The sequence below is a fragment of the Pollachius pollachius genome (genome assembly GCF_949987615.1).
Source record: "Pollachius pollachius genome assembly, chromosome: 4".
NCBI lineage: Eukaryota > Metazoa > Chordata > Actinopteri > Gadiformes > Gadidae > Pollachius > Pollachius pollachius.
Window position 1 is genome coordinate 30,146,788 of NC_136937.1, and position 15,963 is coordinate 30,162,750.

Sequence of the window (15,963 nt, forward strand, 5' to 3'; positions counted from 1 at the left end):
TCTCTAATCTCTATATTTACATCCATCTTTTGCACAGTGAAACGTTGCTTTCCTCTGTAAATAATGCTGGATTGTTTCTCGTGTGTGTGTGTGTGTGTGTGTGTGTGTGTGTGTGTGTGTGTGTGTGTGTGTGTGTGTGTGTGTGTGTGTGTGTGTGTGTGTGTGTGTAGGGTTCTAGAGCAGCACAAGCTGACCAAGGAGCAGTGGGAGGACCGGATACAGACCTGGCACGACGAACACAAAGGAATGCTCAGGTGTGTGTGCGTCGGTGCATGTCGTACCTATACGTGTGTGTGTGTGAGAGAAGGCGGTTGTTTTTGTATTCTGTGTGTGTGTGTGTGATGATTGTCCTTCCTAATGCATAACATAGTAACTGTAGGAACTGTGTGTGTGATCCTTTAGGAATGGTAATTGTGTGTTTGTGAGTGTGCGTGTGACCCTGTGGGAAGTTTCTGTTTGTATGTGTGTGAGCCTGTAGGAGTCGTAATTGTGTGTTTGTTTATGTGAGTGGTAATTGCAAATTTGTGTGCTTGTTTGTGTGTGCGTGAGCCTGTAAGAGGGGTAATTGTGTGTTTGTGTGTTTCTTTGTGTGTGCGTGAGTCTGTAGGAATGGTGTGTGACTGTGTGCAGGTCCCTGCCTGTTGTGACGCGTGCCGTCAGGCCTGGCTGGAGTGTTTGAGGAAATTAAAGCCTCTTGTGTTTCCTGATCTGATATCCATAGTTTTTTTACGATTTACTTCCATTTACCCTCAAGATGTTATTTTTGGAAATGTTTTAAATGGAAGGGAGCAGATGTTAGAGGGTTCGACACCGCCTAGAGCCGTCCAATCGCATGCCCTCTAGAATAAAACCAAACGGCGCTCTGCCCGGTGCCCTCACCGGCCAGAGCGCGTCCCAGATAGGCTCAGTCCTGATCGCAGCGACCCGGCCCGGGTTTGAATCCTGGCGCCGTCCCTTTGCTGCATGTCCTCCCCCCTATCTCCCATGCCTCCCTCTCTATCTCAATTCATAAGAAAGCACAGAAAATGCAGCAAAAAATAAATCTAGAACGAAAACAAACCGATCCATGACCTACCAAACTCTGCCATGTTAAAGTCTTCCTCCAGGGAGTATCTCGAACCCCCGAGGGATTGTGATCGCGCCGCTGACTCTCTTCCCCCCTCCTCCCCCCGATCAGGGAGGCCTCCATGATGGAGTACCTGAAGATCACCCAAGACCTGGAGATGTACGGCGTCAACTACTTTGAGATCAAGAACAAGAAGGGCACGGAGCTGTGGCTGGGCGTGGACGCGCTGGGCCTCAACATCTACGAGCACGACGACAAGTAAGGGACGCCGACGAGCCGAGAGCGGTGCTCGGGAGCGGTTCTCGGGAGCGGTTCTCGGGAGCGGTTCTCGGGAGCGCCTTTTTTAGGAGCGCCTTCTTGTTGTTTTAGGAGCGCCTTTTCGGGAACGCTCTCAAGAACGCTTAGCATCAGGACTTCTGATGGGAAGAGTCAGAGGTATGAGAACGCGCCGATAAGCGCTAGCATGGTTGCTAGCTCTGAGCGCTAGCGTGCTACGTCCGACTTCCATCTCCTCCTCTCTATCGGAAGTCTGGGTTTGAAGAACGCCACAGTCGCCATAGCGCCCTTCAAAGCGCGGTATTGTTTGATAGAGTTGCGACGAATGCGGCGCGCAAAAGCCTTCATTTCACGTTATTCCGAAGCAATGTCCTAAAGGAGGTTGAAGTAAAATGTCAAAGTAAAAACGTATTTTTTTATTTTATTATGTCAACTATGGTACCCGTTACACTCCTGACCATCCATTGCAGGTGGGATCCCCCACTCTGCGTTCCTTCTTCAGGCCTTCTTCCTTGATCATTAATGGAGTTTTATTGGGGTATCAATATATGGTCTGTAAAGCCCTTTGAGACTTTAACTGTAGTATGGAGGTATTGACTTAAACTTGACTTCAGGATCATTCAAAAACAGGCTTTCATGTTCCTGTCATGGTACCTTCTGGGTTTTGGTTATTGTCCGCTAGCACTTAGCTCAGGACTGCTACTTGACAAACCCGAAACTTGGCCTGTACCAACAGCGCCTCAACAGCGCTAGCGAGGTCGCTACATCCGAGCCCCAGAGCTTTAGCATGCTACGTCTGACTCCCATCTCCTCCTCTCTGTCGTAAGTCCTGACGGGGACCGCCTTGTTGCCATGACGCCAGCACAACGTCCGGGTTCCTGTAGGGACTATGTCTGTTCCTATGGAAACACCAAACGAGAGAGCAGTCGGTGCTCGTTTAACTGGGTCTCTCTCTCTAGAGTTTTGAGTAAAAACAACCTTTCCAGATTGTTTGGATTGTATGGCTATTGACATTCCCGCTCTATTTCCCGTAGTTCCTCCTCGATGTATTATCAGAGTGTATGTATGTGAAGCTAAATCTTGCCAAAACCATTTTTTGTTTAGCATGAATGACAGGCTTACTTTAAATGAGTCACAGCCATGATATTTAGATTGACCTGAGAGAGTCATGACTAATACTCTTGAGATTCGATCATCAAATGTTTCCATCATGTGAGATCTGCACTATAATTTCTCAAGCCACGTTACCATGGTGGCAGAAGGCTCCAGTGTTCCATTTCGGTTTGGCGGTCATACTATGAATTTGTCTCTTGACCGCTCTAAACTGAAACGGTTCCTCTAGGACTTTCTCGTAAGAGATTAGGGGAAGTTGCATTGAACTCTTTACCACTCGACACAGGATACAACTTGTGTGTGTGCGCGTGTGTGTGTGGTGTGAGATATATATTTAGAAGTAGGTAGGGGAGGGTATGTAGGGAGTCACCGGTGACTGCAGAGGAAGATGGCGTCAGTCCATTGTGGAGGGAGAGGTGGGGTCCGTTCCCGACTTCATGTGTAGTCCAACATCCCTCCCTTTCGTCCCGGAGTGGAATGAAGGCCGGGCCGTCCATCACGCCGCCCCTGACAGCGTTTCCTCTCCCTGCCCTCTGATTGGTCCCCACGCTGACTACCTCTCCCTCGAACCCCTCAGTCCTCTAAGGGTCATGGCCGCCAGTTTCATCTTCCTTATCCTCCTCCTCCTCCTCCACTCCTCTTCCTTATCTTTAGGTTAAGGTTATTTTGACTGTTGGCGTTCCAGACTCATGCCGAGGTTGCGGTGTCCGTGTGCTGCTTTTGTCAGTTGGCTGGTTCGCTCGCCCCCCCCCTGTTCCTGTTCTCCCTCGCCCTAAGAGAGAGAGAGAGAGAGAGAGAGGGAGGGGGAGAGAGAGAGGGAGAGAGAGAGGGAGGGGGGAGAGAGAGAGAGAGGGAGAGAGAGAGGGAGGGAGAGAGAGAGAGAGGGAGAGAGAGAGAGAGAGAGAGAGAGAGAGAGAGAGAGAGAGAGAGAGAGAGAGAGAGAGAGAGAGAGAGAGAGAGAGAGAGAGAGAGAGAGAATTTGGAAATGTAACGACGACAGAAAGCCAAACCCTACAGAGACAGCAGCCCCGGGCGTTTAGATGTTGTGGGGAAGCAGGGGGCCCGCGCTAAAGGCTCATCTCTCGCGGGTTCTGCCACTTGAACCCAGCAGCGCTCCAGGCAGGGCCCCCTGGGGACTGAAATGTTGCTGACCCAAATGTCATCTCTAAAAAAGAAACCCCCCTCCACTAAGGTCACGTCGGCTGCATGCGCCTCACATGCGCCACCTACTGGCGGCCGTCGATTTGGCAGATGACAGGCGCTGGCTGTGTTGTAATCTGCAACAAGTCAAGTTTATTACTATAGCCTTTAATCACTCACACAGCCACCCCCCCCCGCCCTAAGCCCTCCAGAGTAGAGGGAAAACTCCCCCATGCCCAGAGGGGAGACACCGTGGAGCACAGAGGAGGGATCTCTTCTTCCAGAGAAGGAATGCAGGAATAATCAGGACTGCAGGGCCCTCAAGTCTTCATTTGTCTTCAAGTCAATTATTAAAAAAAAAGGGCCTTAAAAAGTAATGCAATAAGTCTTCACTGTTTACTCCCCATGATGTTATTGAGTGAAGCTTCCATTCGATTTTATTTAATGCTAATAAACTTGGTGTCTGTTCCCTATGTTGATCCGTGGCTGATATCTGGAGCTCTGTCCCCATTATGGTTATAATACAGAGCGTTCTGCAGATTGCATACTGTGTCACGCAGCATGTCACTCATCAACAAACACACTGAGTGTAGGGTAGGACGGTTTAAGTTCAGATAATGGCAGCACAAAACAAAGAACCTAAAAGGGTTATGTAAGATTAATAATCAAGGCATTCTGACAAAAAGTCAAAAGGCTTAAAAAGACTTAAAAAATAGTAAAAAAAAGTGTCAAAAGCCGTAAATGACGATAAGAGTTTGATCACTTTGGTTCAAATGTTAAATTATTTTTCTTTCCTTTGTCCAGGTTGACGCCAAAGATCGGCTTCCCCTGGAGCGAGATCAGAAACATCTCCTTCAACGACAAGAAGTTCGTCATCAAGCCCATCGACAAGAAGGCCCCGGTAAGACCCTCAGACCGCCTCAACACCACGTCGTCTGAGTTCAGACGTTAAGACCCCCAGACCGCCTCAACACCACGTCGTCTGTGTTCAGTCGTTAAGACCCCCAGATCGGCTAACCTCCACGTCGTCTGAGTTCAGTCGTAAAAAACGTTCACTGCTTAAAACGCTCTGCCTCTTAACTTATTTTTCTATTGACTTTATAAAATGAGAAATCCAATATTTCACCAGTTTGCTTTTTTGAAAATTTTAAGGACGTTTTACACTGGTTTTAAAATCCTTCACTTATCAAACGACATAATCCTGACCCTTTCCTACGAAACTTAACGAAATATCTAAAAATACGTCACTTCCAGACTGCGCTTTAACATCTCTTGATTTAGAAGTTCTTCGAGCCCTTCAAAAAATAACAATCCTCACTGATACCTGACTTACTCGCACTATTTCTAAAGTTTCTGCTTCTAAAAATCGATTTCTTTTTTATTCTACATTTCCCGGTCCGCTCGGGGTTCGATCCCTTGGCCTCTCGCAGGACTTTGTGTTCTACGCGCCACGGCTGCGCATCAACAAGCGCATCCTGGCGCTGTGCATGGGCAACCACGAGCTGTACATGCGGCGCCGGAAGCCCGACACCATCGAGGTCCAGCAGATGAAGGCCCAGGCCCGCGACGAGAAGCAGCAGAAGCAGATGGACAGGTACCTGAGTGCACACACGCACACACACAGACGCGCACGAATGGACACGCACACGGACACGTGCACACACACGGACCCACGTGTAGGAATGCAAGATCTGATTTGATAAAATCTTGAGTTTGAGGGCGTTTGTACACCTGTAGGTGTTTTTTGTTTGGTTCAGATATCAGGGACTCATTGGCTACAATGTTGTTGTACTTGCACCCTCGTTTGGTGTGCTCTCGTACGGAAATTACCTAGAAACTGACCAATTCCACGCGGGACGAATCACTCGAACACGGAGCAGCCTCACAGGCTCTCCGTTGCAGTCGGTCCACCAGCATGAATCTAGATTATCATAATTAATTCCTACCAAATTTTCCTAGGACTAGTTTTACTATTGAAGCTAACAATACTGGTACTATGACTACCACGACTACTGCTACTAGGAGTAATCCGGTCCTCAACTGGTCTGACGGCGGCCATGTTTGTTGTGTGCAGGGCCCAGCTGGAGAACGAGAAGAAGAAGCGGGAGCAAGCGGAGAAGGAGAAGGAGAGGATAGAGCGGGAGAAGGACGAGCTGCTGGAGAGGTTGAGGACCATCGAGGAGCAGACCCTAAGGGCCCAGAGAGGTGACCTCCTCCCCCTCCTCCCCCTCCTCCTCCTCCTCCTCCTCTCGCACCCTGTTCTTTCACTTTACCCCTTCCCTTTCTCTCACTCTTCTGTTCTTTCACTTTACCCCTTCCCTTTCTCTCTCTCTTCTGTTCTTTCACTTTACCCCTTCCCTTTCTCTCACTCTTCTGTTCTTTCACTTTACCCCTTCCCTTTCTCTCACTCTCCTGTTCTTTCACTTTACCCCTTCCCTTTCTCTCACTCTTCTGTTCTTTCACTTTACCCCTTCCCTTTCTCTCACTCTCCTGTTCTTTCACTTTACCCCTTCCCTTTCTCTCACTCTTCTGTTCTTTCACTTTACCCCTTCCCTTTCTCTCACTCTTCTGTTCTTTCACTTTACCCCTTCCCTTTCTCTCACTCTTCTGTTCTTTCACTTTACCCCTTCCCTTTCTCTCACTCTCCTGTTCTTTCACTTTACCCCTTCCCTTTCTCTCACTCTTCTGTTCTTTCACTTTACCCCTTCCCTTTCTCTCACTCTTCTGTTCTTTCACTTTACCCCTTCCCTTTCTCTCACTCTTCTGTTCTTTCACTTTACCCCTTCCCTTTCTCTCACTCTTCTGTTCTTTCACTTTACCCCTTCCCTTTCTCTCACTCTTCTGTTCTTTCACTTTACCCCTTCCCTTTCTCTCACTCTTCTGTTCTTTCACTTTACCCCTTCCCTTTCTCTCACTCTTCTGTTCTTTCACTTTACCCCTTCCCTTTCTCTCACTCTTCTGTTCTTTCACTTTACCCCTTCCCTTTCTCTCACTCTTCTGTTCTTTCACTTTACCCCTTCCCTTTCTCTCACTCTTCTTTTCTTTCACTTTACCCCTTCCCTTTCTCTAACTCTTCTGTTCTTTCACTTTACCCCTTCCCTTTCTCTCACTCTCCTGTTCTTTCACTTTACCCCTTCCCTTTCTCTCACTCTTCTGTTCTTTCACTTTACCCCTTCCCTTTCGCTCACTCTTCTGCTCTTTCACTTTACCCCTTCCCTTTCTCTCTCTCTCCTGTTCTTTCACTTCACCCCTTCCCCTTTTCTCACCCTTCTGTTCTTTCACTTTTCCCTTCCCTTTCTCTCACTCTCTTCTGACTTATTTTCATTTCTGTTCTTTCTCTCACTCTCTTTGGTTCTTTCTCTTTCCTTTGTTTTCTCTCTCTCTTCTGTCTTATTCTCTCTGCCTCTGTCGTCTTATTCTCACTCCTTTTCCTTCCTATTTTCTCTTATTCTCTCACTCTTTTCCTTCAAATTGGTTTACTCTTTTCTGTCTTCTCTCACTCTTTTCCTTTCCTATTAGTTTACTAAGAGTTTACTCCAACTGTGTGTGTGTGTGCATGTGCGCACCTGTGTGTCTGTTTGTCTGTGTGTGTGACCTCGTGTTTGACTGTGTGTGTTAACATCAATGTCTGTGTGTGTGTCTGCTGTCTGTGTGTGTGACCTCGTGTTTGTCTGTGTGTGTTAACATCAATGTGTGTGTGTGTGTCTCTCTGTGTCTCTGTGTGTGTGTGTGTGTCTCTGTGTGTGTGTGTGTGTGTGTCTCTGTGTCTCTGTGTGTGTGTCTCTGTGTCTCTCTGTGTGTCTGTGTCTCTCTGTGTGTGTGTCTGTGTGTCTCTGTGTGTGTCTCTGTGTGTGTGTGTGTGTCTCTGTGTGTGTGTGTCTCTGTCTGTGTGTGTCTGTGTGTGTGTGTGTCTCTGTGTCTCTCTGTGTGTGTGTGTGTGTGTCTCTCTGTCTGTGTCTCTGTGTGTCTCTGTAAGTGTCTCTCTCTGTCTGTGTGTGTCTCTGTGTATCTCTCTCTGTGTGTGTCTGTGTGTCTCTCTCTGTGTGTGTCTTTGTGTCTCTCTCTGTGTGTGTCTCTGTGTGTTTCTGTGTGTGTGTGTCTCTGTGTCTCTCTCTCTCTGTCTGTGTATCTCTCTCTGTGTGTCTGTGTGTCTCTCTCTGTGTGTCTCTGTGTGTCTCTCTGTGTGTCTCTGTGTGTCTGTGTGTCTCTCTCTGTGTGTCTCTGTGTGTCTCTCTGTGTGTCTGTGTGTCTGTGTGTCTCTCTCTCTGTGTCTCTGTGTGTGTCTCTCTCTGTGTCTCTGTGTGTGTCTCTGTGTGTCTCTCTCTCTGTGTCTCTGTGTGTGTCTCTGTGTGTCTCTCTCTCTGTGTGTCTGCGTGTCTCTCTCTGTGTGTGTCTCTGTGTATCTCTCTCTCTGTGTCTCTGTGTGTCTCTCTCTCTGTGTCTCTGTGTCTCTCTCTGTGTGTCTCTCTGTGTGTCTCTCTCTGTGTCTCTGTGTGTGTCTCTGTGTTTCTCTCTCTCTGTGTGTCTGCGTGTCTCTCTCTGTGTGTGTCTCTGTGTATCTCTCTGTGTGTGTCTCTGTGTGTCTCTCTCTCTCTGTCTCTCTCTCTGTGTCTCTGTGTGTCTCTCTCTCTGTGTCTCTGTGTGTGTCTCTGTGTGTGTCTCTCTCTCTGTGTCTCTGTGTGTCTCTCTCTGTGTGTCTCTCTCTCTGTGTCTCTGTGTGTGTCTCTGTGTGTCTCTCTCTCTGTGTCTCTGTGTGTCTCTCTCTCTGTGTCTCTGTGTGTGTCTGTGTGTCTCTCTCTCTGTGTCTCTGTGTGTGTCTCTGTGTGTGTCTCTCTCTCTGTGTCTCTGTGTGTCTCTCACTCTGTGTCTCTCTGTGTGTCTCTCTCTCTGTGTCTCTGTGTGTGTCTGTGTGTCTCTTTCTCTGTGTCTCTGTGTGTGTCTCTCTCTGTGTGTCTCTGTGTGTCTCTCTCTCTGTGTCTCTCTGTGTGTCTCTCTCTCTGTGTCTCTGTGTGTATTAACTGCGCCCCCCCCCCCCCCCCCCCCCAGAGCTGGAGGAACAGACACGGCGCGCCCTGGCGCTGGAGGCGGAGAGGAAGCGGGCGAGGGAGGAGGCGGAGCGGCTGGAGAGCGAGCGGCAGGCGGCCGAAGAGGCCAAGGCCGAGCTGGCCCGGCAGGCCGCCGACCAGATGAAGAACCAGGAGCAGCTGGTACGGGGGGGCCGGGAGTGTGTGTGTGTGTGTGTGTGTCTGTGTGGGTGTTTTGGTCACCATGTTTGTGTGTGTATGTGTGTGTTTTACCGTGTGTGTCCTTGTGTGGGTTTGTGTGTGTGTGTGTGTGTGTGTGTGTCCTTGTGTGGGTTTGTGTGTGTGTGTGTGTGTGTTTTACCGTGTGTGTGTGTGTCCTTGTGTGTGTGTGTGTGTGTGTGTGTGTGTGTGTGTGTGTGTGTGTGTGTTTTACCGTGTGTGTCCTTGTATGGATTTGTCCTTGGGTGTGTTTGCCCTGTGTTTGTGTCGATGTGTTTGTGTGTCTCCACAAGTTTATGTGTGTTGGGGCGGATTAAGACCAAATCCGTTGGGTTGCGTTGCGCTCCGGTCAACGTAGGCGGTCAGTCTTCTGGTCTGATAAGCTAATCGCTTTGAGCTTTTTGACGTAGGCTGCTGTTATTTTTTCCAGCATCGGAAGCTTAAACGGCCCCCGTTCATGTGACTTTGCGATTTCACCGCAATGCCTATTTGGTCTGAATCCGGCCGGGAAAGAGGTTCATGTGGGATTCTTTGCTTCCGCCAAATTTGTATCATCAGGTTGACTTCAAACATCTATTTCTTTCGTCCACAATAGTCAAACATCCAGAAAGGTCACTGCTAGTCTGGTGGAAATGTATTACCAGCACCAGCCTACAGAGGGCGCTAGAGTGTATCCACCCATAGTGGATTCACTTTGCTCCGATCTGTCCAGCCACTTTCATGTAAACAACAATGGCGGACAGACACAGACCTGTGGAACACCAACCCCATCGCTGAACCCTCACGTTCAAACAAACTCTCTTGCCATTTTTACAAAATGGTGGCACCAGCCCGTTCCCTTCTCTAGTGTTTGTCTTTAACTGCTGAAACTAAAGACTTGAACGCAGAGGTGAACCCGTTTCGGTTCTGCGGCGGGTTTCAGTGAGAGGACCAATCACAGCCCTTGCTGCTGCGTCGCCTCGACGCAAGGTTACAATTTTTGGGAGGCGCGCGTCAGAGCCTTGCGGCCTGGCGGGAGGACGTAATGGGTCCGTAAACCCCCTTGCGTTGCGTCGACGTGGAACCATAACTAAGCCTTTAGTCAGTCCACGTGTGTGTATTGATTTGTGTATTCTTTTGGCTTGGACTCATTGTGTGTGTGTGTGTGTGTGTGTGTGTGTGTGTGTGTGTGTGTGTGTGTCAGGCGGCGGAGCTGGGGGAATTCACGGCTAAAATCGCCCTCCTGGAGGAGGCCAAGAAGAGGAAGGAGGAGGAGGCCAACGAATGGCAGCACAAGGTAACGCCCGCCGTCGCCGCGGAAACCACACCGCCGCCAATAGAGCCTCACTGCAACGTGAATTTGCGAAAAACTCACGTTGATCTTTTTCTTGTGTGCCGAACAAGATCTATTTGAACTCTGACCCCAGTATGGGGTCAAGACAAAATGACCTATTTTATAATTGACCCATTAAATGTTCCTCTCTGCGATGAAGTAGCAGTCTATGGGGAACAATCCATCGCAAGACTAAAAGTTTTCAGCACAGTATAGTGGCTGTTCTTAGTTATCCACGTTATCTTTTACCCCGATCATTTAATCTTAGGGCGTATAGAAGATACTTTTATCCAGAGCGACTTACAATAAGTGCACTCGTCAGAAGAAAGAGAAACAACATATCACTGCTGGGACAGTAAATATGTTCATAGAACATATTTCTAGCATCGCTAGGTTAACCCGTTCCCCGTACACAACGAAGATAGCCAGGCTAAGAACTTATCAAGCGCTATTGCAGCCTTTTCACACTTAAAGCTAGTATAGTATGATATAATATAAAGTGTATCGTTTTATCTCTAACCAAGCTGAGAAAAGGTAGAAATTTGAATGATTAGTAGTATAAAAAAGTATCTAAAGAAAGAAAGTTGGAGTATAAAAGTATTAAAGAGCATAAAGGTTAAATTTGGAGTATAAGAAAAAAAAATTGGAAACGCCCACCCGTCAATCAACGGCCCCTCCTGCGTTCTGATTGGTCGCCCCCCCCCCCCCCCCTCCCCAGGCCATGTCAGCCCAGGAGGACCTGGAACGCACCAAGGAGGAGCTGAAGACGGCGGTCACACCCCTGGCCCCGCTGCCGGCGGGCGGCGGCGGGCCCGACGAGGGGGAGCACTCAGAGCAGGACGACGAGCAGGCGGAGGCCAGCGCCGAGCTGTCCAACGAGGGCGTGAGCCAGCTGGAGCTCAGGAGCGAGGAGCAGAGGGTCACCGAGGCCCAGAAGAACGAGCGCGTCAAGCAGCAGCTGCAGGTGGGTCACTCACTGACCTCACTCACTCATGTAGTCACTCACTCATGTACTCACTAACTCATTAACGTACTAGCTCATGCACTCGCTCACTCACTGATGTACTCGCTCACTCATATACTCGTTCATGTAGTCACTCACTCATGTGCTCACTAACTCATTAACTTACTAGCTCATGTACTCACTCACTCACTCACGTACTCACTCACGTACTCGCTCACTCATATACTCACTCATGTACTCACTAACTCATTAGCTCATTTACTCGCTCAATCACTCATGTACTCACTCACGTACTCGCTCATGTACTCGCTCACTCATATACTCACTCATGTAGTCACTCACTCATGTACTCACTCACGTACTTGCTCACTCATGTACTCACTCACGTACTCGCTCACTCACGTACTCGCTCACTCATGTACTCACTCACGTACTCGCTCACTCATGTACTCGCTCATGTACTCACTCACTCATATACTCACTCATGTACTCACTCACTCATGTACTCACTCGTACTCACTCACCAAACCCCGGCTTTGTGGGGACCGTATGATGTCCATATAAACATGCTCACCTTGTTCCGACCTCATGCCCATAGACACATATATTCCGAGCCCCCTCTAACCCAGTCTCCCCCCCCCCCCCCCCCCCCCCCCCCCCCCCCCCCCCCCCGGTGCAGACGCTGACCTCCGAGCTGGCGGACGCGCGCGACGACACCAAGAAGACGGTGAACGACGTGCTGCACGCCGAGAACGTCAAGGCCGGACGTGACAAGTACAAGACGCTGCGGCAGATCCGCTCGGGGAACACCAAGCAGCGCATCGACGAGTTTGAGTCCATGTGAGGGGGAGGGGGTGGCACCCCTTCCCCGTCCGGCCCTCCCCCGTTCCCCACACACACACACACACACACACACACCCCCCCCCCCCCCCCCTGCATTTACCTGCAGCCAATCGCTTTCCACGGACCCCGCAGACTCACAACATAACGAATGGACAAAAACAAAAAAACCAACAAGGAACTATTTTCCACCGGGACGGAATTCATAAGGGTGCGGTTCGGAAGGCCGTGAGCTCGTCTTTGCCAAAGTTTTGCCCTCCTCTTCGTCCACCTCTTCGCACGGCGCTAATGTTTTCAAAGCTAACTTTACTTAACGCCTCCCAAGACTCAAGAAGTCTCCCACAAGAAGGTCGCAAGGATTGCCAGAAGAACCGGCAACCAAATTATTTTAGTTTTTTTTTGTCCCGAAGCAATCAAGGCCGTGAAATAATAATTTTTTGTTGTCTTGCCGTTGCTTGCTTCGTATGCTCGTCTGGAATGATAGTATTATTATGCAAAAAGATGTTCAGTTTAAAAGTGCTCCCGTTCTCTTTTTAGAAAGTTGTCATCCTCCCCTATTTTGCTTTCGCTTCGTTCAATGGAGGTCAACTTTTTTTTCTTTTTTTTTTCCGTTCCTAGGGAGGTAGGTGCAGGGAATCCAGGCCAATTTTGAAAAATCTTGAGTTGAGGGTAATGCTCTGGATTTTGGCCATTTTGTTTCTTTGGTTATTAGTGTGTGAAATATCTACGAGTCCGTCCAGGAAGAAAAATAGTTTAAAGTCGGTTCCGTTAAATTCTGGATCGGACTGATCACAACTGTATTTGTTTCAGAACCTTGAACCAGGTCTGCTTCCAGGAACTGTTGGGACTTGGGCGAAAGGAGTACAAGTATATCAAACCCAAAGGCATTATGGGGTTTGGAGTCTAATTAAAGTAGCAAAGGCGTCAAAGGGAAACCAGGGTCTCATTTCACCGAGCTGGACGTTCGTGTTACTGATCCACAAAGGAGGTGTTGTTTTACAGGCTAACTGTCACGTGTGAGTGTGTGTGTATGTATGTGCGTGTACGTTTTCCAACTCATAGGTTGATGGGTTCCTGCCACAGAGAAGCCCAGAGAGCTAGTTTTAGTGGATGCCTGTGAGTCTGTGATCAAAACGTCAGTCCTCAACTTCAGAACCGAATCTCTACCTCAACCCTGTTGCCATGGTGACCGACCAGTGGCGGTGATGATGCACTCCACGGTTAAGACAAGGTCATGGTGGGTTTGATTCGATTTGGACGCTGATGGCGGTTTCTGTTTATGATTTTTCGGGCGAAAGACGTTGCATTCAAAACTTGACGCGTGTTGGTCAATTTAACAACTATTGGTCAGATCCCCCAGGGACGATGAGTTTCAAAGGTTGCTACAGGGAGGGCGCAAACACACGCATGCATACGGCATGTTTGACAGTCACACAAGGGCTACCGAGATGCGAATCAGCTGCATTCGCTCTGACCACCGTCAGCCAATCAGAGTTGTTCAGGCCCGAAGCATCTGTTTGTTTTAAAACCTTCCACTTTGGACGATTCTAGAATTGTCTCAAGCTCTCAAGTCCTCTTTGAGGTCTACCTAGGAGCGGAACTTTGGACGTGCAGACAATTTTATTTTCTTTCATTTTTTTTTCTTTTCAATGGATTTGCAGGATTTAAGGTTTTTGCAAGGGAGTCTAAAGTTTAAAAGATTACTAGCTGTGGAGTTGACATTTTTCTTTCTGGTAATTTCCTCTGGTGGAATTACAACAAAACCGTTTTAGTATTTTTCCACATCTAACCTCACTTTTCTCAACGCTTTAACTGCAAGTATCTGCCTTGTCTGGGCCAGCAGAGGATTGTTCAAAGAGGCGTTTTCGAAAAATGAGTGCATTTTAAGTTTTGTTTTTTTAAATTTGCAATAAAATAAAAACGTTATTTTGTTATGCTACACTTGAATGGTCTGTATTTTTTTGATTGCCGCCATTTAAGATTTAAAACCAACAAAGGGTCCTGAAAAATCACTTCATTATTGGTCTTGGCAACTATTGCTTTATGAATCAATACATGTATAAATGTAACGTTTATATGTTTGACCATACATTTTTATTTGTTTTCCGAAAGTGCTTAGGGTTGTGTTGTGAGGTTTCAACCATACAGTGGAAGTTACACTAGACCACACAATGCAATACATTTCCCTTTATTGAACAATCACAGAAGAGAATAGTTACAATGACGAAGAGTGATGGTTAGTTACGCCTTTTCTAAAGGACCTCTATAAATAGCGTTTCAACAAACAAATCAATTTTTTTTACTTTTCTTGACTTTTTTTCTACAAGTATTCCTAGACCGTAAAGCGTTGTGTCATCGAAGTAAATATAGGTTGGATTATCGTGTCGGTGAATTAATTATCTCCGTGTTAAACATTCCAAGACCACATGCTCTGCTCCGGGGTGTTATGCTTCTTAAGGAAACTAATAAATTAACTATGGAAAAGCAGATTGTTAAATTGGCATCTGGGGAAAGTGACTGCCACTTTGTAGACATTGAACTGACAATGAGTTTCGGCCCAATCCAACTTGGTCGATGCCAAATCAAGATCTTTAAAGTTGCTTAATGTTGCAATTTAAAACCAGGCAACTTCAATATTTCAGTTTCCCACAACATAAGTTAAGTTATATACTACAAGATAAAAACAAAATACAACGGTCGGAAATGAAAGGAAGTGACAACATGCAAAGTACACACTTACTATGCATGTTTTCATGAGTACGCATCTGTTCTAACTCGGGCACACCTGCAGTAACAAGGTGCACACCTGTCCCAACGAGGGTCCACCTAGTGAAACAAGGTGCACATCTGTAAACAAGGTGCACAACTTGCCTAACGAGGGCACACACCTGTCCTTAATGAGGGCACACACCTGTCCTTAACGGGGGCACCCACCTGTCCTTAACGAGGGCACGCCTGTCCTCAAGGAAAGCACACCTGCCCTTAACGAGGGCACACACCTGTCCTTAACGAGGGCACACACCTGTCCTTAACGAAGGCCCACACCTGTCCTTAATGAGGGCACGCCTGTCCTCAAGGAGAGCACACCTGCCCTAACAGGAGCACACCTTCCCTTAACGAGGGCACACACCTGTCCTTAACGAGGGCACACACCTGTCCTTAACGAGGGCACACACGTGTCGTGACAAGGAGTGCGAGGAGGACAGGTGACAAGCGCACACGTGTCTCTTTGTCAAGTTACCTAATGGAAGAAAAAAAAAAAAACTAACATGCAGAGAAAAATTAACCAAAACAGGTGAAAACATGCATAAGAGTTGGCTGAACATAGTTCAGAGTATCGGATGTGTCATAAGCACAATGCCGTCAAACAGGCATTACTTTGGGCCCCCGCTCTGCTCCCACGCTGACACACAGTGTCAGGGGTCCCAGAGAGAAGGCGCTTCTTCAGTACACTAAAAAGATCCCCCGCTTTTCCTCGCTTCACTTATCTTACACACTTCGTATAATCTGGCCTGGGTAGGGGGGGAGGGGGGGGGGGGGGCGGGGGGGGCGCGATTGAGGTCCTGAGCCGTGAGGTAGCAGGTTGAAATCCCTGTGATTTTGCTTTGGGGCGGGGGCGAAACCCGGACTGTTAAACCCTCGGGGCAGAGGTCGGGTTCGATGGCCTTTTGCGGCTAAAACCAAGCATTTAGTGAATCTACCGATTGCGTTTACTAACTGATTTCAACATTGTCATCCATCATGATATTCATTCTTTAAAAGTGGGAGTGACTTGTATCATTGAGTTATAAAGTTTTATAGCCGTCCATTAATTCATGGCCAATGTGTTTCTAAATGTGACTCCGCGTGGTGTAACTTGCTCTCCTATTTCAAAATATTTCCAAGTTAACCTCATATAAATACTGGGAATGGCTACCATATTTTAGAGGAACTTTTAATTCGAAATGATTCGAATACCATGCAAAGTAAGTACAAATACTGATGTTTTGCGGGGAGGGGGGGGGAGAGA

At 47.8% G+C, this 15,963-nt stretch overlaps 1 protein-coding gene across 1 annotated transcript in view; it reads left to right on the forward strand.

The window, feature by feature from the left end:
* Window positions 1-13,893, forward strand: part of LOC307074543 (radixin) — a 29,797-nt gene extending 15,904 nt beyond the window's left edge. The window contains exons 7-15 of the mRNA XM_079734725.1: window positions 171-254; window positions 1,178-1,324; window positions 4,400-4,496; window positions 5,026-5,189; window positions 5,670-5,800; window positions 8,642-8,802; window positions 10,022-10,114; window positions 10,869-11,114; window positions 11,794-13,893. Of these exons, the coding sequence (XP_079590851.1) occupies window positions 171-254; window positions 1,178-1,324; window positions 4,400-4,496; window positions 5,026-5,189; window positions 5,670-5,800; window positions 8,642-8,802; window positions 10,022-10,114; window positions 10,869-11,114; window positions 11,794-11,958 (1,288 nt within the window). The 3' untranslated portion in view covers window positions 11,959-13,893. The remainder of the gene's footprint in view (window positions 1-170; window positions 255-1,177; window positions 1,325-4,399; window positions 4,497-5,025; window positions 5,190-5,669; window positions 5,801-8,641; window positions 8,803-10,021; window positions 10,115-10,868; window positions 11,115-11,793) is intronic.
* The last annotated feature ends 2,070 nt before the right edge of the window (window positions 13,894-15,963 follow it).